Source organism: Leptonotus elevatus, chromosome 7, assembly GCF_054856555.1.
Source record: "Leptonotus elevatus isolate MCC_2025b chromosome 7, RoL_Lele_1.0, whole genome shotgun sequence".
Classification (NCBI taxonomy): Eukaryota; Metazoa; Chordata; class Actinopteri; order Syngnathiformes; family Syngnathidae; genus Leptonotus; species Leptonotus elevatus.
The window spans coordinates 993,172-1,020,157 of NC_141245.1; the positions used below are offsets into that span (position 1 = coordinate 993,172).

The 26,986-nt window shown below is 41.5% G+C and overlaps 1 protein-coding gene across 8 annotated transcripts in view; it reads right to left on the minus strand.

Annotated features, from left to right (window-relative positions):
- The window catches only part of bcas3 (BCAS3 microtubule associated cell migration factor), a 419,103-nt gene that overhangs the window by 278,914 nt on the left and 113,203 nt on the right, over positions 1–26,986 (minus strand). For all 8 annotated transcript variants that reach the window (XM_086081198.1, XM_086081204.1, XM_086081203.1 and 5 more), the window contains 3 exons: positions 25,897–26,021; positions 7,236–7,401; positions 7,052–7,149 (listed from right to left, as the gene is read on the minus strand). In XM_086081198.1, coding sequence (XP_085937324.1) covers positions 7,052–7,149; positions 7,236–7,401; positions 25,897–26,021 — 389 coding nt within the window. The remainder of the gene's footprint in view (positions 1–7,051; positions 7,150–7,235; positions 7,402–25,896; positions 26,022–26,986) is intronic.

Below are 26,986 nucleotides of genomic sequence, written 5' to 3' on the forward strand. Positions count from 1 at the left end.
AGAAGAAAACACAATAGGGACCTCAAGATTTGTCGGTCAACTTCCAAACGATGAGAGATGCCACTTGTGACCAAAAAAAATTGCGGGAGTCACAGTTTTGTTGTTAAGTTAATAATAATTCAAAAAGCATGTTCATAGCATTATTAGGGCCCTCGCAGCGACTACTGTGAGGTCCCTAAAATTTTTAACTTTGCTTATTTTTCTTCTTCTTCTTCTTCTTCTTCTTCTTCTGTGAGGAGTGGGAGGGATAGAGAGAGGGAGAAGTGCGGAATTTTGAGCGATTTTTGGTGTTTTTTCTAAGTACTTTTTTCTTCTTTTTTTTAAATGTATGTGTAATATTTTTTTTTCTTTATCTTGTAGTTATTTTTTGTAAAACTTAGTGGTTAGTGTTGATGGGTTTTTTTTCGGTGGTCGACCGGTGTCGCCGGTAGGCAACATGCCGGTGGCGGAAACGCCCGCTGCCGAGTTCGAGCGTCTCACTCGCCGGCACGCAGTTAAGCTGTTGCCGGCAGTGGGCTGCTCGGTGGAGGAGGCAGGACTGGCCGTGGGGAAGGTGGTGGGATACAGTAGTATTAAATCTGCGTCCCGAATGAATGGAACAATCGTTATCTTCCTTGATGACACTAACAAGGTGGGCCAGGTGGTTGAGAGCGGTGTTGTGATTAGCGACACCTTCACTCCCATTCTCCCCCTCGTGAGCCCTGCAAGAAAGGTAACGATCTCGAATGCTCCGCCGTTTATTAAAAACGAGGTACTGGCTAAACAACTGTCGAGATTTGGTCAACTCGTTTCGCCGATAAAAATGGTGTCTTTGGGCTGCAAGTCACCGCAGCTTAAGCATGTTGTGTGTCACCGGAGACAGGTGCACATGGTGCTTAAAGACACGACGGGCGAGCTGAACCTGACATGCACTTTTAAAGTTGATAATTTTCCGTATATGGTGTTTGTTTCTACTGAACACATGAAGTGTTTTGGGTGCGGTGCGGAGGGGCACCTAGTTCGCGGAGGGCGTCCGCTCCTGCCTCGGGCGGGAGCGCCCCCCCACCCGGGGATGCGGTGGTGGCCGAAGGGGCGCCGCAGCCCACGGAGCCGGTGGATTCGGCGGCGCCGGAGGCTACGGTGTTGGCCGGTCCGTCGGCTCCGGTCGCCCCGGTGACGGCGGGGTTGGCGGATTCGGTTGATACGGTGCCGGTGGTGGGCGGGGCCGCGGAGGGGTCGACAGGAGCCGGCAGTGGCCCGCCACTGCCACAAACGGATAATGTGATACAGGAATCGATAAAAGAAAAAAGGGGAGCAAACGCCGTCATTCTACGACCGTGTGAAAATGTCTTTGTGAATGAAAACATGGCTGATGTGGGCGATGAGGCAATGTCTGATGATGACACACTGAAAGTGTCGCAAAAGAGAAAACTTACTGTTCTTGTGAAAGGTATTGTTAAAAATAGAAAAACGACTGAAAGTGAATGTGATTTTACACAGGATGACAACGATGTACCCTACTCTGTCGAAATGATTAAGAGGTTTCTTGAAGATACAAAAGGGGTACGGCAAACCGCCGTATCCGAGCATTTTCCCGATCTCAGGCTTTTTATTAAGTCCGCAAAGCCTCTTTCACGAAGGCTTGGGGAAGTGCTCACCGACCAAGAAATTTATCGGCTCAGAAAGAGCATAGCGAAAGCCAAAGATGAATTGCACAATGATGAAATTGGTGATTAATCTCCTTTTATTGTTTTTTTTGTCATTGCTTGGTTGTCCTAATGGGTCGCTATTTATTTTCACATTTATGTGTGATTTTAATATGGGAACTCTGAACGTGAATGGTGCCCGGGCTGATTTCAAAAGAGCTGCTCGTTTTAAGATGATGGAATTGAATGGACTGAATGTGTTGTTTCTTCAAGAAACGCACAGCACTGACAACAATGTCTGTGAATGGAAAATAGATTTTAAGGGGGAGGTAATTCTGAGCCATGGTTGCAGTGCCAGTGGTGGAGTTGGGATTTTATTAGCTCAGAATTTTTTGCCGGCTTCCTTTAGTGTAGAGGAAATTATTCCAGGTTTTTTACTAAAAGTTATAGCTTTCTTTGAAAATGTTAAGTTAGTATTTTTAAACGCCTATGCTCCAACCAGAGGGTTGGAGAGGATCACGTTTTTGGATAAGTTAGGTGATGCTCTTAAAGCGTGTCGTGGTGATTTCGTGTTTTTAGGCGGTGATTTTAATTGCACTGAAAATCCCGCTCTGGACAGGAATCATCCTGAGCCACACCCTGGGTCGTCTCACAGACTCAGACAGCTCATTAAAGACCACGAGCTGTCTGACCTATGGAGAGTTTTTCATCATGACACACGGCAGTACACATAGAGCCATAAGTATGAGAATTATTTATCCCTCGCCAGACTTGATCGCTTTTACTGTTTTAGTCACCTTTTGAATATTTTTAAAAGGTGCTTGATTCGGCCTGTTGGTTTTAGCGATCATTTTCTTGTGTCTTGTTCCGTTTTTATTCAGAACATTCGCTTACGTAGCCCCTATTGGCATTTTAACACAGCTCTTTTGAATAATCAGGCTTTTAAAACAGCTTTTACGTTTTTTTGGTTATCCCACAGAGAGAGCAGACCCAATTTTCCCACCATCCAGCAATGGTGGGATTACGGAAAAACTCAGACCAGACAACTGTACCAGAATTTCACTCGCTTTGCCACGGGTGAGTTGACGCGGACTGTAAGGGGTCTGGAGAGACAGGTAGAGGAGTTACAGTCTTTAGCTGCTTCTACTGGAAATCGAGGGCTTTTAGACTCCCTCAAGTCCAAACAGTCGGCGCTGGCCAGCCTGCTCGGAGTTTCTGCACAGGGGGCGCTGGTCAGGTCGCGTTTAATGAACATCTCGCAGATGGATGCCCCCTCTCAGTTTTTCTTTGGGCTTGAGAAGAAAAATGGATTTTAAGAACTGGAGGCCTGTGTCCTTGCTGTGCTCAGATGACAAAATCTTGTCCAAAGCGCTGGCCCTTAGGCTGCGAAGAGTGATGTCGGCCATAATCCACCCTGATCAGACCTATTGCGTGCCGGGCAGGCTCATTAGTGACAATGTAAATCTAATTCGGGATTATTTGGAACTCTGCAATTCCTTGGCTCTTGAGACTGGTCTTATTTCCATAGACCAGGAAAAGGCTTTTGACAGGGTTGAACACCAGTACCTGTGGCAAACCATGGGTGCCTTTGGTTTCAGCCCTGACTTATAGCCATGATCCGGGTGTTTTATTGTGACATTGAGAGCGTTCTTAAAATAAATGGTGGTCTGAGTGCCCCCTTCGACGTCCGGAGGGGGGTGAGGCAGGGCTGCTCTCTCTCGGGGATGCTTTATTCTCTGTCCATAGAGCCTCTGCTCCACAAGTTAAGGGAAAATTTAAACGGTGTGTACATCCCCCAGTGTTGTATGTCTTTCAAACTGTCTGCCTATGCCGATGATGTAGTGGTTGTAACTAAGTCACAAGAGGACATTGATACTTTAAGAAAAGTTGTGACAGAGTTTGGTTTTATTTCATCTTCGCGAGTGAACTGGGGGAAGAGCGAGGCTCTCATGGTGGGAGAGGGGCTGAAGACCAAGCTCAAATTGCCAGGCGAACTGGAAGGGAAACTGGGGGTTTTAAATATCTGGGCATCTTTTTGGGGGATGAGACCTACAAAAAGAAAAACTGGGATAATGTGTTGGAGACAATGAGGGGGAGGTTAAAACGGTGGAAATGGTTACTGCCAAAAATATCTTACAGCGGCAGAACCCTCATCGTCAACAACTTAGTCTCGTCTTCTTTGTGGCACAAACTAATGGTCTTGGACCCTCCAGCCTCTCTCCTGGAAGAGTTACAGCGCATTTTAATTGACTTATTTTGGGGGGGCAGGAGGCACCGGGTTCCACAGAGCATCCTTTTCCTCCCTAAAGAAGAGGGGGGGCAGGGCTTGGTGCATTTGGCCAGCAGGGGCGCTGCTTTCAGACTCCAGTTTATACAAAGGCTCCTGACTGGCCCCAAGGATGTTCTGTGGAGACCATTAGCCCGATGCACCCTGCAGCGTTTAGGTTTGTATGGCCTGGATTTCAGTTTGTTTTTAATGGACTTGTTTCGCACGAGCACAGCTTCTCTGCCTTGTTTCTATCAGAGTACTTTCAAAGTCTGGAACTTCCTGAAAAAACAGCGGACGGAGCAGGCCGACTCACTGTACTGGCTCATGCAAGAACCTGTCCTACAGGGAACCCTGCTGGACTACCCTAGCTGGGGGGAGCGACTCTGTCCAAGACCCTTCAAGCTGCAGGGGTCGCAACGCTTGGCAGGGTTGTGGAGCTGACCGGTCCCAGTCTCGAGGACCCCGGTCCGCTGGCCTCCATTCTGGGGCTACATTCCTTGAGGGTTGTTAAACAGCTGCTGAACCACTGGAAAAGAAGACTGGCTGGACATGAGCGCTCCCTCCTCAGTCTGTATGGCGGTGGTTCCCTAACTCCGAACCCAGAGGACGGCTTCCCCCACATCGGCCTGCTCCCAGACTTGGGTGACTGCGGCGGCCCCCTGCTGGAGAACATTCCAGCAGTTTCTTTGGGAGCCGCGCACGGAAAACAATTCTACCGAACAATGGTTAAAACCATACATAAAAATAAACTTAACGGACGCTTGGACACTCCATGGAGGAGAGTTATGGATGATAAACTGAAGCCAGCTTATACAAGGCCCCAGTGGTCAAGAAACACGGCGATGTTCAATGGCGGATCCTCCACGGCATCGTGACCGTGAACTCCTTTGTATCTGTGATAAACCCAGCCGTGGAGGATGCCTGCCCCTTCTGTGGACACAGGGAAACAGTTTTTCATTGTTTCTATCATTGCGAGCGTTTGCGATCTGTTTTTGATTTGGTTGATAGGGTTTTTACCCAATGTAAAGTAGTTTTTCACAAGCACTCTTTTATTTATGGTTTCAACCACAAGGGCCAGATCAAGAGAGAAAGCCGGGTTTTAAACTTTGTTTTGAGCCAGGCCAAGATGGGTGTGTGGTTGTCCCGTAAAAGGAAAGTTGACGATGGGGCAGAAGTCGATCCCACAGTTCTATGCAAAAAGTTGATAAAGTCCAGACTCTTTATTGATTTTAGTTTTTACAAGAGAGCAGGAGATTTGGATAGTTTTTGTGAGATGTGGACTGTTAACGGGGCACTGTGCGACGTGAATGAGGAGGCGCTATGTTTTAGTGATGTTCTGATGTAAAAGCATTTTATTTTTATTTTTATTTTTTCATCTATTTATTTAATTGCGCATGCCGAGCTGTGTGTTATGAAAATAATGTAAATAAGTGCGGCAAATGAATGTCATTTTTCAAAATCAAATCAAAAAATCTCCTCTGCAAATGATAACATTTTTGACTCCCTAGACATGAAGGAAATTCACCAAACTTTGCACAATCTTCGGGCACGGCGAAGAATTTGATATTATGAAGTTGTCATAATGACATGGCTCCATATCGTCCCCTACAGGACACGTTTCAGCCGATTTACTTCAAAATTGGCCTGAACCATGTCAAGACCTCGCTTATCAACAGGGGAAAAAATCGTAACCCTTAGAAATACTATTTGACTCGGGCGGGGCATAATTTTTTGTGTTTCATATTTCCTTCGCCATAAAAGACAAAATGCGTAGTAACTCCTTGGTACATGCGCTCCACCACTCAAAATGTTCAGTGGCATCAGACCTATCAATACATATGTACTTTTTATTTATTTATTTATTTTTGATGCCCTTTATGGACAATACTTACAATATTTTTTAAATCCCAAACTTCACATGTATGTTTATAGTCACGACCTGAAGGTATCTCTATGACAATAGTCAGTTATAAATATAGTGCCACCTAGATACTCTTTGTAAGTGTGATAACTGAGTCATTTATGAATTATTTTTTTTTACTTTCCACCACTCAAAATGTTCAGTGGCATCAGACCTATCAATACATATGTACTTTTTTATTTATTTATTTATTTATTTTTGATGCCCTCTATGGACAATACAAACAATAATGTGCTATGAGTAAAACTAACGATGATGTGTATATATGTACCTTAAAAATGCCCAAAAATAAAAAAGGACGTAGATTTTTTAAGGTCCTAACATTGACTAAAACTCTTTGAGCTTTACACACTCATCACACCTAGCAAAAAATAAAAATAATCCATATGCAAATGTATATTATGCCATTTTCAAAGAAATTTGGCTTTGAATGTACCTGTACCCCGACGTGCCTGTACACCAATGTGCAAGTACCCCAAAGGGGCTCGGGGTGCTAGGCCCTTGATAGCTGCTCGCAGCTCTATTTATTATTTACAATTATTAGGGGTGTGAATTGCCTAGTACCTTGCGATTCGATCTGAATCGCAATTTATAGGTCACGATTCGATTAATCCCGATACGAATCTATAAGTCAATTATTGCGATTTTTTAAAACTCAAATTTAGAAAATACTAATCAGTAAACTTTGTATTTGTATGACATGTACTTTAGTCTTATAACTGTGAGCCACTGTATTGAACAAACTGGTTGCAAACTATTTTATGTTTGAATATTGAAATCAAATTTGAAGGCTTAATGTTCCATTAATATAACATTCTTCCATGCTTCAAGTGTGAACCCTAACCCAAAGTAAGACATTTTGTTGAATATTTTAATCAAAAATTGATGTTTGAAAATCGATTCGGCTGCCTATTGAATCGATACGAGAATTGCACGCTGTAATATTGCGATATATTGCCGAATCAATTTTTTTAACACCCTTAACAATTATTGTTTCGAATTGTATTATTTTCATTTGTATTAATCAGAAATATGTTTATCTACAGTATGCATCTATGTGCAGTGACAGGCAAAACAAAAAAGGTGCTTTTCCATTGGATGGCAAACAAATAACTCATATATCACTCAAATATATCAGCTTTGAGTGTAATTCAAACCCAGATTTCACACTATGTTGTGATTTAATTGAATTAAGAATCATTATTATAAATAACATGCCATCTTAACCAGGCTTACCTGCCAAAAGGTACTGGCAGTACTGCACGTTATTGGAGGCCAAAATTAATAGATGGTTGGAGTTAAAGGGTGGCTGCAGCTCATTCCATTGTAGAGTTCTGTTTTGGAAACACACACACACACAGATTTTGTTAAGACAAAAAAAACTGTGTATGGGAGCGGTGGAGCTGGGGGGGGATATCACCTTGCTAAAGTCCAGCATGCCCTTGGTGAGGTACAAAGTTCCAAAGCAGTGTCATCACTTATCTTTTGTGCAGTGCTTATTGGCCGAGGTTCGAGCGCATGTTCTACCAAGTTACCATAGCAGCTGATGATGTACAGTGAGTCGATAATGGTCTGTCTTGACTGATCTGAAAACAAGATGAAAAGCAATGTTAAAAAAGGAATTCATGTTATAGGCCTAGTCATAAGTAATTGGAAATTGTAACCATCAGCCGAAAGTTTCATTCAACCGATCCTTATTTATAGAGATATTTTAAAGCATTCACAAGCATTGCATGGAAATACAGCTTTCTTAGAAAACAGTTAAAGACACACAGTACAATCTCTCTCTCTCTCTCTCTCTTTTTCTCTCTCTCTCTCTCGCACACACACACATTCTGATTTATTGGTTTCAATGGGACTACAGGGATTTTCTGCACACATAATCTAGTGGCCAGGAAAAGTCCCAATCAAATATGTGGTTGTACAACTTATTTTTAAGGAATACAGTGAAGTGCAAATAATTCAATTCAATACAATGGTTTTTCAAGTAATTTAGTAATATCTACCATGTTGAGTTCCTCAAGCTGTTGAGTGTGTGTGATGTTTAATTATATCTTGTTGTGAAATCCATGCTTTTAATCTGGAAGATTGCTCTGTATTTCCGTTTCCTGTTTCACGTTCTCCATTTATCATTCAACTCATAGCAGGGCAATAGTCAATGACGATATACTATATATAACATACAAAGATCAGTCTGCACTTCAGAGCTATTTAAATTGTTGAGTACAACTGAAGACTTATGTACTCTCTTACCGGAGCCCCCCTGGGGCGGTCAATGAATGCAAAATAACAATTTAAGCCTTTAATTCCTGACAGAAAAGCGGGCCGATACCAGTATCGATCCAATCGCAAGTACCGATACTGTGAAATGTGTCCTGGTATTGGCCCGATACCGATACCTGGTATCTGTACTAGCCCAGTCCTACCCGGCACACATAGTTACTACATATTTAGTTACTACACTTAGAGCACTCATAGAACTTGCATTGAATAAACATTTTATTGACAATATCAAATAGTATAGATTTAAATGTCCTCTTCCTCTGCAAACATCAGTCGCGGAAAAGGTTCTGGTATATATTCTGGTACACAGTCATGCTTTAATGGAAAAAACACACTTTACAAACTTGCCTGTTCATTGAGTCCCACAAAAGATGTTCAATAAAATAATTGGGCAACAAGGAGCTTCATTTTAGGTGTCAAGATGATAACTCATGAGAGGTGTCAGCAAAGTTTCCACTTCATAGAGCGCCCTGTCCAAATCTGTGGGGGGGATGTTTGTTTGATGTCCCATGTTTGCCTGATTAGGAAGTTCCATCATGTCGTTTGTAGCGATAATTTGGGTTGCCGTAATGGCTTATGAGAAATTTAGACGGTACTGAGGGGAGTTGTAATTTCCTCAGCAACCTCGGGGGCACCACGTTGACTTTGCTTGTTTGTAGGAGCAAAATAAACGATAAAAATCCTATTATCAAGTATTCATAATCTGAAGTTGCTACTTTAGTTAATCATGGAATTCTTTGCTTTAATAAGATAATTACTAATCCACTCAGTAAACAAATTATTCAGCAGAAATGGGATTTCTAGACAACAAATTTATTTAGTAAACACCGCATATATCAGTCACAGCCTAACCTATTCATGAAACGGAATAAAAATGTGAATCAAAGATAAAAAGAAAACTTGCAACCTAACTAAATAAGATAAAAGAAGGTAGATGAAAAAGGTAGATGGGGGATAAAGATGGACGCGTTTGACCTGTCAATTATTTTATGTTTGAATAAAAGCATTGCACCAGTAGTATATGATCATCAGAATGAATGCTGGAATGCTGCAGCAGGTCTCCGGCTGCTGGTCAGGTGCACGCGCGGCGTGGAGGCGGCGGCCGGTCCTTGGCTGGCGCACGTCCAGCTGGAATGCTGCCTGGTGATGCACGCGCAGCCTGGAGTTCTGCAGGTCCTTGTGTGAGCGCTACGGGGCGCCTCAGACTCACGGCTGGAACAGACACGCACGCATGCCTTGGGGATGCGTAGTGTGTTTGTGAGTCTTTGCTTGATGCACGCTTTTTAGACGCGCGTTATGGCTCAAAGGAAGAAGCCGCGTAGTCACCCTCAGCGACCACGTCTCTCGTGATGATCAGGAAAAGTTCAGGGGCCAGACGTGAGGTGGAGAGCAAGGGTGGAGGAGTTGCAGGAACGGGAGAGCCCTTGAGTAGTTCAATGGGGAAGAGAGTTCAGGAAAAGAGTTCCCGGAAAAGAGCGTGAGGAAAAAAAGTTGCAGGAAAAGAGCGTCAGGAAAAAAAAAAGTTGCAGGAAAAGAGCATCAGGAAAAGAGAGAGAAGTTCCTTTGCGCGCTAGCTTTTAAAAGCTGTGTCAGCAGGGGGTCCCTGTGGGCCGTAGCCCACAGGGGCGGAGTAACACCCCCTCCATGCGCATGAAGCAGACTTGGTCGACTGAGACCAAGCTTTTGGGATAGTATTTGATAATTTTGGATCAGAATTGACAAGCCAGATGCTTCATTTATCATTCTGAACACATTTCAAACATTACCACGATCATAAAGTTATTGAATCCGCTAAGCTTACTAATTAGCTAAACTTAGGTGGCTACAGAAATTACACACATCATTCATTTGAGATAGACATAGCTTACCGCCACCACAGTGTGAATGTGTGAGTGGAAAAAATAAAAAATAAGAACTCACAAAATTGTTAAAGGGTACAACCTTCATTTTAATGACTGATTTAACGAGGTTATCATCTGTTATCCTGATACATTTATCAAAAAATAGATGTGGTGCTCCGCAGACTCGCCTCAAAATTAATTAAAATATTAAATTTGAGTCTCCGTCAATTAATGAGACAATTGATTATTAATTTATTAATTAACAATTATTAATTTAATAATTAATTTAGCCGATTTACCCTATAATACATAGATAGATAGACAGAGAGACAGACAGATAGATAGACTTTGTCATTCTGGTATGCAACAGTGTATACAGTACAGAACTAAATGTCATTACTTTTGACTTGCACAGTATAAAATATACAATAAACAAGATTAAAATATACAATATAAATATTGTACCTGTCTGAGATGTTATGCAATATGTAATTTTGAATACTGTACAACAATGCAACAAGAATGTACAGAATATACAAGACAGGAGGAGGGTCACAATATGTACACAATATTTAAATGCAATAAGAGATAAATATTGTAACTAGCTGAAAACTGTACAGGAGTGCAAAGAAAAAGAGATGTGCAAAATGAGCAGCCGGGTAAACATGCTATATGTACGATATGCCTGTGATTGGCTGGCAACCAGTTCAGAGTGTACCCCGCTTACTGCCCGAAGCCAGCTCGGATAGGCTCCAGTGCCCCCCGCGACCCTTGTGAGGACTACCGGTTAAGAAAATGGATGGATGGATGGATGATTTGCAGTTTAACAGTCTGATTGCCATGGGGACAAAGCTGTGGTAGAACCTAGAGGTCCTCCACCGCATGCTGCCTAGAGGCCAGCAGGCTAAACAGTCCGTGATGGGGGTGTGTTGAGCCGCATTTTGTAATAACGGTGCATTTTGTAATAAACGTCCAAAATGTAATAACTTTTTCATTTCATTTTGTAATAAAGCCGCATTTTGTATTAAACTGCCGCATTTTGTAATAAACTGCCCCAACGCATTTTGTAATAAATTTTGCCGCATTATGTAATAAGTTATTACATTTTGAGAAGATTATTACAAAATGCACTTGCAACTTTTTCATTTTAATTTAAATGTGGAAATGTAACAACATGGTGCATTATGTAATAATACCTATTATTGTTGTTTGTTAAACAATGAATTTATACAAGTGTGACTTTTTGTTGTTTTTTTATGCAATTTCCCTTAGAGCTATGTAGCCCAATAAATCTATGTATGACAGAACACGTTTGGAATTATATAGGCCAAAAACTTGTGGCCAAATTCAAAGCTCTACACGGTCTGTCACTCAGCCAGGGAGGGGAGGGTGGGCTGTAATCTGATTGGCTGCTGCATCAGTTCTACAAGGATCATGCACTGCTTGCATGCTTAATTGAGACAGCCAACAGAGTTCAACATGATGCCAGGTATGAAAAAACTGTGTCAAATATTATCTGTGTAATTGAATATATGGAAGTATAAAGACATGTTGCAGTTGATCTAAAGTTATGTAGATGTTTTGCCCTTGAAAATAAATTATATGACTGAATTTAAACCTGCATTGTCCAAGTTATGCTCCCTGCATTAACCTGTCTACTTGCACCGGCCCGCCCGCGGACAAAAAAAAGGCACAAAATGCAGTTTAGTTTTGGGAGTTAAACATTTTCCCTCTTTTGTCACCCTTGTAGGTCTGCTAATTATAACCCTGACCTGCACCCTGCTGGGGCTCACTGTAGGCCATGGACAAAAGCAAGCAATGACCGAGGAAATGTACAATGTCATAGTTCGCAAGTTGAGAGGAGAGTTTCATGTTCCAGTTTCTGAACGCACAAGAATTCAACAAAATGCCTTGGTGCGTCTCTAGAGAAATCAAGGGGTCTATTCTCTCAGTGAGGATGGCAGACACTGCTGTGTGCCGGCAAGCCAGTCATGCTACAATCTAATGTTGATTGTGTTGTTAAAAAGGGTCTAGATGATACTAAGGGTTCTGGAGCAAGAAAGTTGAGCAAACGACTGAGAATGCATCATATTGGCATAAGGGAAAGAAAGCTGCAGGAAATCTTAAACAGAACTGAGTGGTACCAACTTCAAAATGCAAAGTTTCTGAATAAGCCCCATTTGATGACCATTCAAGCCAAAGAAGTGCAAGATCGACACCAAATTTACCTATTGGACATGGGAAAAATTAAAATTAGTTATGGTCAGGCTTTATACCGTTACATTCTTACAGTGATAGATGTGTTCAGTCGTTACATGTGGCTAAAACAATTAAAAAAAAAAAGTAGTGTTGAAATTGCCAAACACCTTAACAAGATTTATCGTGAACATGGACCACCCAAAGTGTTACAACATGACAAAGGGACTGAGTTTAAAGGGGCAGTGGAAATTCTAATGACATCTCTGCAAGTGAAAATAATTGAAAGTTCAGCATATCATCCACAAAGCCAAGGAAAGGTTGAGAGGACACATAGGTGGCTAAGAAAGAAGATCATGTATGATCTGGTGAAATTTCAACGGAACGGAGTTAACTGGGTCAAGCACCTATCTGTATATTCAAGAGTGCTCAATGAGGATCTTAAAGAAGTTTTAGGATGGAGGTCTCCATTTGAAGTATACTATGGAAGAAAAAGCAACAGCATAAGGCATCCTTTATGCGGTTCTCCATCTGCTGTTCGTAAGGAGTCTGTGAGAAATCAACATTCAACTTTACCGTCCTTGAGACATCGAGAAAAATTTGATACTAAACGAAAAAGGGTGAGAAAAATGGCCTCTGAGCACTGTGCTGAACTAATGATCAAGCGTGCATTCAAACAAAACCTATCACAACACTACAATGTTAAGGACGCTGTTTTGGTCAGAATGAGGGATGGTGGATATAACTAGTGCTACCCGGCTGCGAAAAAAGACACACTCTAAAAAACCCAAGACAGCACCATCAAGGAGAGGCCTAAACCCACTTTTGTTTCAGTACACACACACAGACAGACTAGAGGAATTTATGTCCATGGAGTTAAGCATTCGCTATGACCCTGACCTAGATGGAAATTGTCAGTTTGCAGCCATGGCTGACCAGCTATCCACCCTTGGAATATTTAGATCACCAGAAATGGAACACTCTTGTTCAACTTTGTCGAGGGCAATGACTGGGATGGATACTTGGAAAGAATGGCCCGAACTGGAACCTATGGTGACTACATTACATTGCAAAGAGCATCTGAAATTTTCCAGGTCCAGTTTCTTGTAATTTCCTCTCTGGGAATCAATGCCTCAACCATTGTGTCAGAGTCAAACATATATTGTCACAACAATCCAGTGCTAGTACTTGGTCATGTGGCAGAGGGGCATGGAGAACATTATCTGAGTTTGGAGGGACTAGTCACACCATTTATAGAGCATGTTTTGGATGCTCAAGCAGGACAGTTATATGACAACAACACACTTTCACCACTGCAGCCTGCCTCACCAGATGAGTCTGACCCACCAGATGAGTCTGACCCACCTATCCAGCCTGCCTCACCAGATGAGTCTGACCCACCTATCCAGCCTGCCTCACCAGATGAGTCTGACCCACCTATCCAGCCTGCCTCACCAGATGAGTCTGACCCACCAGATGAGTCTGACCCACCTATCCAGCCTGCCTCACCAGATGAGTCTGACCCACCTATCCAGCCTGCCTCACCAGATGAGTCTGACCCACCTATCCAGCCTGACCCACACCAGATGAGTCTGACCCACCTATCCAGCCTGCCTCACCAGATGAGTCTGATCCACCTATCCAGCCTGACTCACCAGATGAGTCTGACCCACCAATCCAGCCTGCCTCACCAGATGAGTCTGACCCACCAATCGAGCCTGACTCACTAGATGAGTGTGACCCACCTATCCAGCCTGATGAGCCTGAGGGCCCTGTTCTGACTACACCCCTGTTCAGCCTGTCCTACCAACTAAAATGTTTCAGTCTATTATCAAAATGACCCTTGAGGATGACATGTCAATCCTTGGGACGTTTAACAGAGTGTCTAAACATTTTAAAGACATTGCAGATCGATTCCATCCATCAATCTATCTAAGGGAAACATTAAGCCGAAGCCTTGGGTTGGACGTCTTTGGAAAGCACACAATTAGTGTACACAGGTTGTACAAAGCAGCAGGGCGCTTTGGTGGTGTGGCATTAAAACTCAAGGAGCTGTTTGGGAAACATTCCAAGTGGTTTATGGCTTGGCTGGTAATTAGACATATTAGACATGGACAATTTGAAATTACGGATATATTTTGGAAATATAAATTTTGTTGTTTGTTTAGCCTTTTGAGGCAATTTCATATTTGTTTAAAAATAATCTTAGTGGAGAAATTTGCTGGTCACAGCAGCTCTCTAAACAAGCAGAAGACACTTACATTGGTTCATTATTATTTTAAATTGGCCGCAAGCCTGCATGTGTTGGTTGCATTTATTTTTGTTGAAAGGTTCTATAAATGCATAAAGCTGTTCTTTACTTATTCATCAGCGTTTCTATTTTGTATGTGCATATGTTAATGTTTACGAATGGATACAATTTTGATACCCACAGTTTTGTTCTGTATTATAAGAAGCATTATAAGGTTTGTTGGATGTTTATAACTATTCTTGATGTGGTTTTGGTATTGAAGTGAATTAATTTAATTATAACTGTTTGATTTATAATGTTACTATTTAGAAGTGGACATAACTGCTTTAATTTACTCAGTATGTCTCTGTGTGAGAATTCAAGGTGATGTGGGGGGTTGAAGTGAATGTGTTAAATAGATTCCTTTGTCTTTATAAACCGGTTGAGCAAGAGGGGGTTTAGTGACACCTTTTGTGGCTCTGAAAACAATGTAAATCTTTATCTTGTGAGAGGAGGGAGAAGTTTGGTGACGTGTATTGATGTATAATGTGACTGTCTGAGAAGGAGAGGATTGGCCGAAGGAGACAGAGGAGGGGTTTGAAGAGTCACGAAAGGATACTAGTGCTTGGGACAAGAGGAGGAGTATCACACATGAGGGAGAAATGGCCGGCGTTTGGTCGACTCATGTGTCCATAAGCTTATGTGAAAATAAATCCTGATTTCACCGATCTCATTGTCTGAGTTTGATAATCAACATTATAAACACGGGGAAACAAGTCTTGAATTTCCTAACAGATGGTGACCCACGACATTCGGTATTTGGCGAAACCCGCTGTCTAATGGTGGCGTCCGCCGAAGGCCGAAAGCCGTTACCGGAGGCTGGGTTCTTCGCGGACAGGACCTTCTAGGCGCCTAACTAATTAATTACGGTAAGTGGAGCCGTTTATCCACGTAGGGAGGTCCTGTCTGTCGAGAACGCTGCGATGGTTTTCGTCTGATAAATTTAACTGCATTGTTAATGAGGTCTGGGTGAATGGGTGTATTCCTATTGTTTAAATTATGAGTTTGGTTTGTTTCATTGTGTTTGGATTTTACTACGATATTGAACTATATACGTACGTGGTGACGAGGATCGGTGTTTACGGAAGTACCGTCACGTTGGTTTATGCGCAGCTGCTATATGGCAGTAATGAGAGTAACGTTACATGTTTGCGCGCCTGCTAAAATATAGCAGTAATAAGATGTCAGGATGACGCAGCGGATTTGTTTTTTTACCGCTGGTGATCATTCGATAGCACGTAATAGTTATTTTATGTATGCGCGCCTGCTAAAATATAGCAGTAATAAGAGTTGAGGTCAGGTTGACGCAGCAGATTTGTTTTTTTACCGCTGTTGATCGATCGAGAGATTACGTGATTTGTTTTGTTTATTTTAATTTTTAAAGGGCAAGTTGACGCGGAGGCTTGATTAAGTCTCTGTGATCGTCCGATAGATCTAGATATATTTATGTATGTCAAATGTCTGTTATGTGTGTACATGTTATGGTTGTCTGTGGTTATTCTTATTAAAATGTTTATTTTGAGGTGAGTAACGAGCGACGTTGCGAGATAAATACAACCTATTGAATTGTGGTACCACCAGTGAGACGTCACTGAATTAATGATAATGGTTTATACGTATTGCATATGATAATAAATGTGCAAATAATATAAGAAATGGTAGGTGAATTTGACTGTAATACTGTGTGTTTTGACCCGTGATAGGTATGTGTGTGCGTGCGTGTGTGGCCAGCATTAATGGGAGAGGTGTGACTTGAAGGGAATGTTTCTTGTTATAAAATGACTAGGGTCAATTGTGTGATTATTATGGGAATTTGTATGTGACAATAGGTATGAGTGTGTGCGTATGTGCCTGCAAAAGTTTGAAAAGTTGAGAGAATTGTTGAGTAATTGTATGAGACCTAGATAAAAAAGGTGGGGGCTACCCTGGTGGATTGGGATTTAACTGGGAGTGAGATTGTGAATGAGAATGTATGTATGGGTATTTTTATTTTATTTTTTCTTTAATATCTTTAACTGTATGTTTGGTGATGTTTTTGAGTAGATAAAACAGGTTTTGTGATGTGATAATGCAAAGATTTTTTTTTCTCCCTCTCTCCCCATTGTCTCAAAGGGGGGCGGCTTTGTGTGTGAGAGATAGGAGTTAGAATACAATGTGTCCTCATAATGGAGTTTTTCTCTTTTCTAGGTAAGAGAAGAATGATAAGAAAATAACAATAGTATTATATATGAATATATATTGAGTTAACATGATTATACTTATATCTGTACAGCTGAGGCTAAAATTTAAAATAGTAAATTTAAAATAGTAAATATAAAGTGAAGTAGTGAAAATGTTAACAGGTTTTCATATCGTGCTGTCAGAGTTTCAGGTCATCAGGTCATCGAGTCTGAAGGTCAGACTTGAACTGAAATATGAGGCTGTAAAATCTTATCTCTTCCTCTCTTTATTATTTTTATTTTTTTTGATTTACTACCGGCCTGGGGGATTAAAGAGAGGGGGTAGTACTTTGTGTAAATGAGTGTGCGTGAGGACTTATCTGGTGATGCCAATTGGCTTTAAGCAGTTAAGGTATTGATTGTAGTAGTAGTAGGTGATATCCGTATTATTTTGTATAATTAGGTCCGCTTTTATAGTTGAATAAGAAGTAATAAATGTTTTTAAAGACAAAATAATAATAATAATTTTTAATATTTGTTTTTTCTTTGAGTGTGTCATTTCAGACCTGATGCTAAAGTTCCAAAGCAGATGGGGGTTTGATGGCCCTCACTGATTACAACCTAGAAACGGGATACGCCCCCAGCTGCTGCTACATTGTATTCGCAAGTATTTCTAGTAGCTATTTTGAAGGGGCATTCCCCAAAACAAGCTATGGTATAGTTTAACCATTTTTGAGAAAGCAGGAAGTGAACTATCTTGCTATGATCTCATCTTCCTCTGTCTGTCGGTTGAGTGCATTGGATCAAGCAGGTGCATTCATTGGTCGAGGTGCTCTCCTGGGAAGGCCTGTATGTGTCATCGGGTCCACGATTGCAGACAGCAACCTCCAGCGTCTGGGTGGACGTGGCAGAGGTCAAAGAGCTTCACGCTAAAGCAAAGACATTTCCCTGTGCCATACCGACAATGATGGTGCTCAATTCCACAATGCCCAGTGACTGTTCACAAGACTCGTTACAGAGACATCTCCTCTCATCACTGCTGCCATGATGACGGCTGTTTTGCCTCAAGTGAACATCTCAATGCCTGCTTTGAACATTGCCTGAAACATCCGCCGCCCTGCCATCTGCTGGCCAGGACTGAACATTTTACTACTCAAAGCTTGTGGTCTCATCTGGGATGCGACACCTCCGATCATGTGATATGGAAAACTGGTTGTATGCAAGGCATTTTAATGTGTCGGATGGGGAGATGTGATCTATAGCAAGGTATTTCAGGAAATTGAAAACAATATATGTGAATTTGAAATAGGATGATTGGTAAAAAAAAATTCAATCTTAATTACTCTATTTTCCGTTACTGGATGATTATTGGGTATAGACTACTAAATTTTTGCCTATTTTCTTGGGAGCATCAGTTTCTGAATTGGCACAATGGGAATTCAACAAACAACAGCGAGTTTGCTGGTTCTTATATTACTGTTGTGTTTTATATGCCCCACTACTCTGTAGAAGAGGTGGGGTTAATTAGTATTTTAGGAATAATTGACGGTTTGCTCAAAGTAGGAGTGTTGTATTATTTTCGGCTCTAATTATAATATGTTTATTTTACCCGTTGAGGAGGTAGACATGTGTAAATTTCGTGTAATTCGTAACCTGAAATCTTTTAATGTGGTTAATTCTATTTTTCCTTGACCCTAAGTCCTCACATACTAGTGTCTCAAATTGTATATGTTTGTGCTCATTTTAATTGTAGTGACCTGAAGCTCTCTCTCGTTTACCTCACAATCGCCTGATTTAAAGGCTTTTGTTATTTACGACGTCTTTGTAGTGGAGTTGCCCTGCTGTGCGTGGGGGTTGCGGAAAGCTATAGTCTGGGATTCATTATTTATGAGCTACGAAGTCTCGGTGTTTCCTCCCTTTGAAATAACATCTGTCCGCCGCTACATCTTTCGTGATTTTATCTTGACGTGTTTGAAAAGATCAGAGTGGATCTTTGTCAAAAGGAGGGTGTGTACACACGATAGTTCATGTTTAAGAAATTAATTAATGTAGACGAATTAGTAGATTAAAAAATAAAAAGGTTGCGGGGTATCGGCCTATACCCCAACTGACTGCAAGTGATTCTGAATGTGATAATCCACAGTCTGAATGTGATAAATCCACAGAGGAGGATCAAGCTGTGACAGAAAAAGTAAGATTGAGAGGAGACAATAATGAAGCATATCGCCAAATGAAGGTAATTATATTATATATTTTATCTCAGAAACAATTGCAAAAGGTAATGTTTGGAGCCCGGTGTTTGCAAAAGATAGAATAGTATGAATATATGAGCCTCTCCCCAGGGTGTTCATGGTCCGGCCGGCGTGATGTTTCTGGGGTGAGATTATATATGGATTCCACGGACATGACAATACTAGTGTCAGAATATAGATGTTTGCTGGTAAAATGATTCCTTTCAGGGTGGCTAAAGGCACATTCATTCAAATCTAAAACAGTAAATATCGTGGTAAAACATTTGATTAATCATTACATACTATTATATGGGTTTCCTAGAAAAAATTGATCAGACGATGGAACCCATTTGAAAATAAATATTTACAAGCTCTTTCTGTTGTATTAATGAATGTGCGAATGTCATTAAACTCAGTCAAAGGCTGGGCTCTATTTCAATGTCACACAAATAGACCTTTTCCTGTTCCAACAGCACAGGACCTACGGATCTTAAACAAATAACATTTACTAATCCCAACTAACAAAAACTACCAGATGCTCTTTCAAAATAAAGAATATGTATGTTTATAAGTGACTAAATGAAAATGTTCTGCACCCAGAGGGTCTGGATTCCAGGGGGTGATGGAGAGGTTATCTGGAGTTCACTGCACAGAGGAGGGGGAGACATCATTCCACATCTGGTCTACAAGGCCGCCGGATCCATCCCAGGCTCATCAATCTCACCACCTCAGACCGGGAAAACAACATTTGCTGAATCATATCAGCTGACCCTGTCCAAGGCTTCATTCCACAACAATTGAGTCACATTTGAGAACTTCATCTCCAGATGGCTTCAAAGCGGGAACACATCTCCGTCTGCCGATGCACCGCAACACTCTTAAACAACCACAAATTGTTATTTAATACCATATGACTGCTAAACTACCTCCTCTCCTGCTAAAGGGCCTGTTTCTTATTCTAATGATAATGACTACTTCCCCCACACAACCATTGCTTAATGTTGCGCCTGCCGTTTGCGATGATAAAGATCCCCGCTGGAATTTTTCTGTGAAATACGAATTAATTCTGTATTATTGGACTCTTTCGAGTCCAAGAGGGGGATTGAAGTGAATTAATTTAATTATAACTGTTTGATTTATAATATTACTATTTAGAAGTGGACATAACTGCTTTAATTTACTCAGTATGTCTCTGTGTGAGAATTCAAGGTGATGTGGGGGGTTGAAGCGAATGTGTTAAATAGATTCCTTTGTCTTTATAAACCGGTTGAGCAAGAGGGGGTTTAGTGACACCTTTTGTGGCTCTGAAAACAACGTAAATCTTTATCTTGTGAGAGGAGGGAGAAGTTTGGTGACGTGTATTGATGTATCATGTGACTGTCTGAGAAGGAGAGGATTGGCCGAAGGAGACAGAGGAGGGGTTTGAAGAGTCACGAAAGGATACTTGGGACAAGAGGAGGAGTATCACACATGAGGGAGAAATGGCCGGCGTTTGGTCGACTCATGTGTCCATAAGCTTATGTGAAAATAAATCCTGATTTCACCGATCTCATTGTCTGAGTTTGATAATCAACATTATGAACACGGGGAAACAAGTCTTGAATTTCCTAACAGTATCCAATAAAAAAATCTGGAATTTACAGAATATTCTCTGCTAATGCAACCTTTGAATAGTGTACTGATAGTAATTGCTAAGTACTGCTACTAGGCTAATACAGTGATACTAATAATAGGCCTAACTTTGACAAATACTTTAAAGTAAAATAAAATACGATTAACAAACAAATAAACAATCATTTTGAATTGTTATTACGTAATGCACCATGTTATTACATTTTCTAGAGAATAAAAAGGTTGCAAGTGCATTTTGTAATAATCTTCTCAAAATGTAATAACTTATTACATAATGCGGCAACATTTATTACAAAATGCGTTGGGGCAGTTTATTACAAAATGCGGCTTTATTACAAAATTAAATGAAAAAGTTATTACATTTTGGACGTTTATTACAAAATGCACCGTTATTACAAAATGCGGCTCAACAGGGTGTGAGGGGTTACCAGCGATGTTTTTTTGCGCAGGATAAGCAGTGCTTCTGTCCAATGTCCTGAATGGAGGGGAGAGAAGTCCAATGATTTTCTCTGCTGTCTTGTTTTGGGGTCCTTTGATGGCTGGCGCGCTTGCTGATGACGCCACGCTACTATATTAAAGCTGCGGTATTTGACGTCATCCGAAGGTGCACAGTCTTGCAGGCTACACTACCTACGCGCGCACATTATGTCTGCTGCTGAAGACGAAGACTTGATACCAAGAAAAGGGACTCATGTTACGTCTATTATATGGAAGTGGTTCGGCTTTTACAAGAACAATGTAAAGCAAACTACAAGCTTGTGCAAGGTTTGCTGAACAGCTGTTAAAATGAAGAGTAGCAGCACAATAACCTCTGCCAGCACTCGCGCCAAAGGCATCCAAAAGAATGGGAGGGATGCTCGCATCTTCGGGAGTGCGGTGTGGCTAGGCTAGCAAAGATAAGTGCAAGTACACCGTGAAACAACAAACTTTAGCCGCCTCTTTTTCTAGTGTGGTGCCTTACGAGAAAAGTGGAACGCGATGGAAGCAGATGACTCCGTAGCTGTACACTTAGGGATGCATACGGTATCTATTTACACAGTAGAGAAGCCTGGCTTGCTCCATATGCTAAAAGTATGGTATCCGAAATACCAGCCGCAAATATTTTGCGGAGGTTGCACTACCAAGACTGTACAACGAAACACGACAAGACAGCCTAGATTTTGTTGCAATGATTTAAGTGTTTAATTACAATCAATCAAAGGTGGTACTGATTATTATAAGCTGTTGTTCTTGAAGTTTTGTTATATACAAATGTTATTGTGAGTTGTATTTTTGCACAAGTGGTAGAATACTGGATGTGTGGTTTACAATACCTGTTTACAATAGTTACGAACTACTTAATTGTGGCATTTAAGTTATGCAAAAGCTATGAGAACCTTTTTTCTCGAACAAGCTATGTGGCATTTAAGTTATGCAAAAGCTATGAGTAGCTTTTTTTGTTACACAAGCTAAGTATGTGGCATTTAAGTTGTGCAAAAGCTAATAGCTATGCACAAGCTATGTATGTTAAATTTACGTTAAAACTGATTCAAAATCAGTGTACGCTATTGTCTGAACATTTTGCACAATATTTATTAAAAAAAAAAACGTGTTTAACTCTTTGACCGCCAAAAACGTTTAATAACGTTTAGTAAAATCCAAATAAGTGCCGCTAAAGACATTAAAAGACGTTCACTATGTTTTTTTTTCCGTTTTTTTTTAAACGGGTGGAGCAAAGCCTTGGCAAGCTGTGCTGAAAGTATCAAGCAGGTCGAGTTGGTATAATGACTATTTTTGGGCACTAGATGGCAGCGATGACTCTCTTTGGACAAGATCGTGTAGGCGTCAGTAGAAGACGTGAGGCGGAGCTAGAGTGTTGAGGGGAGAATGGCTGAGGAAGCGAAAATGGCGACCGGTTGCAAGCAGCGCACGCTTGAGCATTTTTTTCAAAGACGAAAAGCATCGACCAATGCTAAAGAGCACATTAATGATGATGATGGTGACTCCGAGGTTTACGCCGAAGTTGGAAGCGTTGACGCCGAAGTTGGAAGCGTTGACGCGGCGGCTTCGATCACGTCGTAAAGCCTCACCGGCTAGCGATGCTAACGCCGGAAAACGAGCACTTCTGCACAGGCGGACGTTCAATCGGACGATGAAGAGTACCCCGAGTCCAATGCATATTCATCGGAGGAGTGGGTACAGTCTGATCACGGAGAAGACACTGGTTCTGGACTACGATGCCACCATGAATGGAGTGGATAAGATGGATCAGAACATCTCTTAACACCCGGTATAGGAACTGAAGGACATGAGGAAGCCAGACGTAACACCAGGTCACCGTATCATGATCCTGAGAGTAGACTTGATGACAACATGGCCAAACACACACTGCAGTATATACCTGCTCCCCGGAAAAAAAGGCCGGCAAGAAAGTGCACGCAAAGGGGCAATCGCAGTGAAACTAATCTGTGGTGCAAATCCTGCTGCGTCCCCTTGCACGCAGGGGAGTTTTACACAATATACCTCACAAAAAAAAAACTGTGTAGTTGAAACATCCACACAATTGTAAATAGTACCACAGTTGCACACATTTGTAAATAGTTTGCCAAATTGTTTTGTCAAATTGTTACACTATTGAATGTAAATAAACGTATTTTGCTATCAAAAAACACTTTTTCATTGTTGGTGGTAGTGTTTTACAGAAGTAAAGCACTGTTTAGATGTTTGTGGCATCATTCATGGGAAAAAAAAAGGTGTCAAATTCACTCGAGTGCATGAAATAATATCGTTTCACAAAAAGCTTGATTTCTCCGTATTTTGGTCCAAAACAGAGCATTTGGGTGAAACTAACCTATTTTCTATTGTTGATTACTGAAGAACGGAATAAGGTAGAAACAAACTTTTTTTTCTGATGAAAGATGAGAGTTCAATCTTTCATTTGGTAGTATCTGAGTTTCCATAGTCCAAACACAAATTTTTCTGTGGACCTTGAAAGATCAGTCAAAATGCTTAAATCAGCTGGCACCCACATATCCTCTTTTCTGAAAATGCTTGGCAGTCAAAGAGTTAAATGTTTTTTGTTTGTGTTTTTTAACTTTTGATTAAAATCGGTTAAAATCCTAATCGTCCAGAATGAGAGGGAAAAAAAACTAGATTTAATTTTTGGGCCATATCGCCCAGCCCTACTTTGTACATATTCCTGGTGTTGGTGGTAATGTGGAAAAAGTAATGGATTTTTTGCCTATGAGTTCGCTTTGTTAGTCTGATGGCACGGTTCAAGTTGGCCCTCGCTGTCCTCAGTGCCTTCTCGTCTCTAGACTTGAAGGTCGAGTTCCGTTCCTTTAGCAATTTGCGTATCTCTGCAGTCATCCAGGGTTTTTGTTTGACACGGGTGCAGATGGTTTTCAAGGTGCTGACATCCTCTGCGCACTTGCTGATGTAGGCTGACAGACATGGCATACTCGTCTATATTTGTTTCATTGTAGTAGGTGATAGGTGGTTTTGAACATGCCAAGATAGCGCTGAGGGGCAGTAACGATTACAAAGGTAAACAGATAGAATGGTCTACAATTCACAGTCAAAAACTCAATATCCCGTGAGCAGTGACTTGAGATGATACTTGCATTTTTACACAAGTTGTTGTTGGTGTAAATACATAGTCCGGCTCCTCTGGTCTTACCGCTGAGTTCACCGCTCCTATCAGCACGAAATGTAGCCAGCCCCTCAATGCTAACAGCATCGGCCGGGAATGATGAATTAAGCCATATCTCTGTCAGAATAGCCCAGGAGTTCCTCATCTCGCGATTAGAGGTTAGTTGTAGTTGTAGGTGGTCCAGTTTATTGTCCAGAGAGCGAACGTTGGAGAGCAAGATGGATGGAAGACGCGTTTTGAAGGGTTTAGCCTTTAGCCTAGCTGTTAGGCCAGCCCGACAGCCACGCTTACAACTCCGGTCACACTGCCTTTGCTTGCAGCTCCATAGGCCACTGGGTCTAGTTGGCGTAGCACTCCGAGGCTCAGTAAACACTCCAGAGTAGACATAGTAACGGGCACTCGATTACTGGATGATCGTATTTCTAGCAAAAGCCGGCGGTCCTATGCTGAACTACGAATGATGTTGACTGTTTTCGGCATCAAAGACTGAGTATATTGACCAAAATAGCCACAGCTGTTGTGATCCAATGTAGCTGCAGCTGAACAGGGCGCCGCCATTGTGACATCAGTGAGAGTTTTGAAGAGAATCATGTGGCTGATACACACCTGGCTGAGATACGTCTTCATTTCTAGACATTTTCGATGAAAGGGATGACGGTGGGGATATTCCACAGAAACTGGGTGCTGGGGGTGGGAGGGTGTCTGGGGGCTTGGGGGCCTGGGGGCGGCTGGGGCTGGGGCTGGGTTGGGGTGGATGGCGGGCGGGGGTAGCGGGGGCTGTGGACCGGTGGGGTGCCTGGCGGGCCTGCAGTGCCCCGTCCTGCTGCGTTGGGTTGGGGGCGCGGGCCGTGTTGGGGTGGGGGGCGCTCCTGCTCCTGGGTTTGCTCTCCGGCCGGTGGCCCTGGAGGGCCCGGGGGTCGTCCTTTGGCGCTGCCGCGGCCTGGGGGGCCCTGAGGTGTTGCGCTTGCTCTGTCGTGGCAGGGGTCGACGGCTCCCCTCTTTGGTGGAGATTTTCATGCATGCCAGATCCACCACACCAGCATCTATCGAAACTCAGACGCAATCTGCTTCTTCCTCAGGTCATTGAATCGGTGGAGGCTGGTGTACGTGGATCTCACTCTGCTTCGTTTGTCCCTCCTTCCTTTCCTCAGTCTCTCCTTTGGTCTCTTGAGGTCTCCCTGATTTTTTGGATTTGTTGGAATTTAGATGTTTCTGGGGTTGGTGAAGAACTCTGGTTGGTGGCCCGGTGGGTGGTGACTGGTCGGTGCTGGATTTCACCTTCCTTTGTTTTCTTTGGTCCTTCCTCGGGTCTCCTGACGGCGGTGTTCGGTTTAGGTGAACGGTATAGGATTTTTTTTTTTAATAGGTTTTTAGTGAACTAACGAATCCACACACGCACGCACGCACACACGCACATACACATACTCATACTCACTCACGTAAAAAAATAAATAAAAAATAAATAAAGAGCAATGATGATGACATTATCGAATGAAGAATACTGAGCTATTTTAGAAAAAAAAGAAAAGAAAAAAATTAAATTAAATTTAAATTAAATTTTAATTACTACTACATTCTAAATTATACTTTAGCAGTTGATGACTCGAAATGTTATGTTGACTGTCATTTGCACTATTAACTTTTTAAGAAAATCTGAGAAAAAATATGGAATAATTTGGAATGCACTGCATTCAATAACCCAACTGATTTCTGGGCCAATGTTCTGCTCTGTGCCATCTTGATGTTTATAATTCATATTACAAATATGTAAGAGTGACCGAATCACATTTGGCAAGTGTGCTTGTGATGAACCCAAACCTTTTTCTCTTTTCATGTTGGGGTTCGTGATGAACCATGACAGGGAGGAGGCAAATATGGCGGCCACACAGAACTCTCCTCCAATGGACTTGCTCGGGGACATCTGAGGGGGTGGTTTACTTTTGCTTTGGGAGGAAAACAAAAAATAAAAGAGAAGAATCAACAACAACAGTACCCAGAATTATGCAGTACAATAGTACACACAGGTTTTATGATATGTTTTTGGTGCTGAATTTTTTCATACAGCACCCATCCACTAGTGGTGCAACGGATTACAAAAGTCACGGCTCGGATCGGACCACAAATTTGACTCGGATAGTTTTAAAGATAAATAGTACGTTTATTTTTATTTATTATTATTATTATTTTATAAAACGCTTTTTCCAATACATTAAAAAAAAAAATTCTAAATGTCTAATATAGCCGTTTAGGATTTTGTGTCTTCTTTTATTTTGTAAAACACTTTATCCCATTGAATTACAGAAAATCAATTCAAAATGTATATTATAGCCCTTTAGGATTTAGGAACACAACTTTAATTGCAATATGAGGCAGAAACATTCTTATTTTATACATAGTCCATGTGTAAAATAACAAGATATTAATGGCTTGAAGTTGTGTTCCTATAATTTTAATTTTGAGTTGAATGTTTTACTTTTCTTTTTTTTATGGGCAAAAGTGTTTTATAAAATAAATGTTGACAAAGTTCTATTTATCCTTTTTTTTTCAATAATGAAGAGACCTCAATGTGCAATTTAAGGAACATTCCTTTCCTTTAAACATGGGAGAGTGAATTACAAAGTAGCCTTGGTCCATAATATTGAAAAAGAAAGCCAGCCAGGTACCAGCTGTCAAACTCACCAGCCAGACACTCGTTAGTAATGCTAACAGCTAGCCGCTAGCCACTTACGTCTGAGACTTATGCCATATCATACAATGACGGCATAATTAATTAGCGGTTTCTGAGCGTCCTAAATTAGCAATTGAATATGAGTTTTGGATAATGTTGTGTTGATGTTGGTCGCAACTACCATGTCAATCAACTACGAGAAAGAAATCCTAAATGTCTAAATGGGAAGTCAAGCTACGA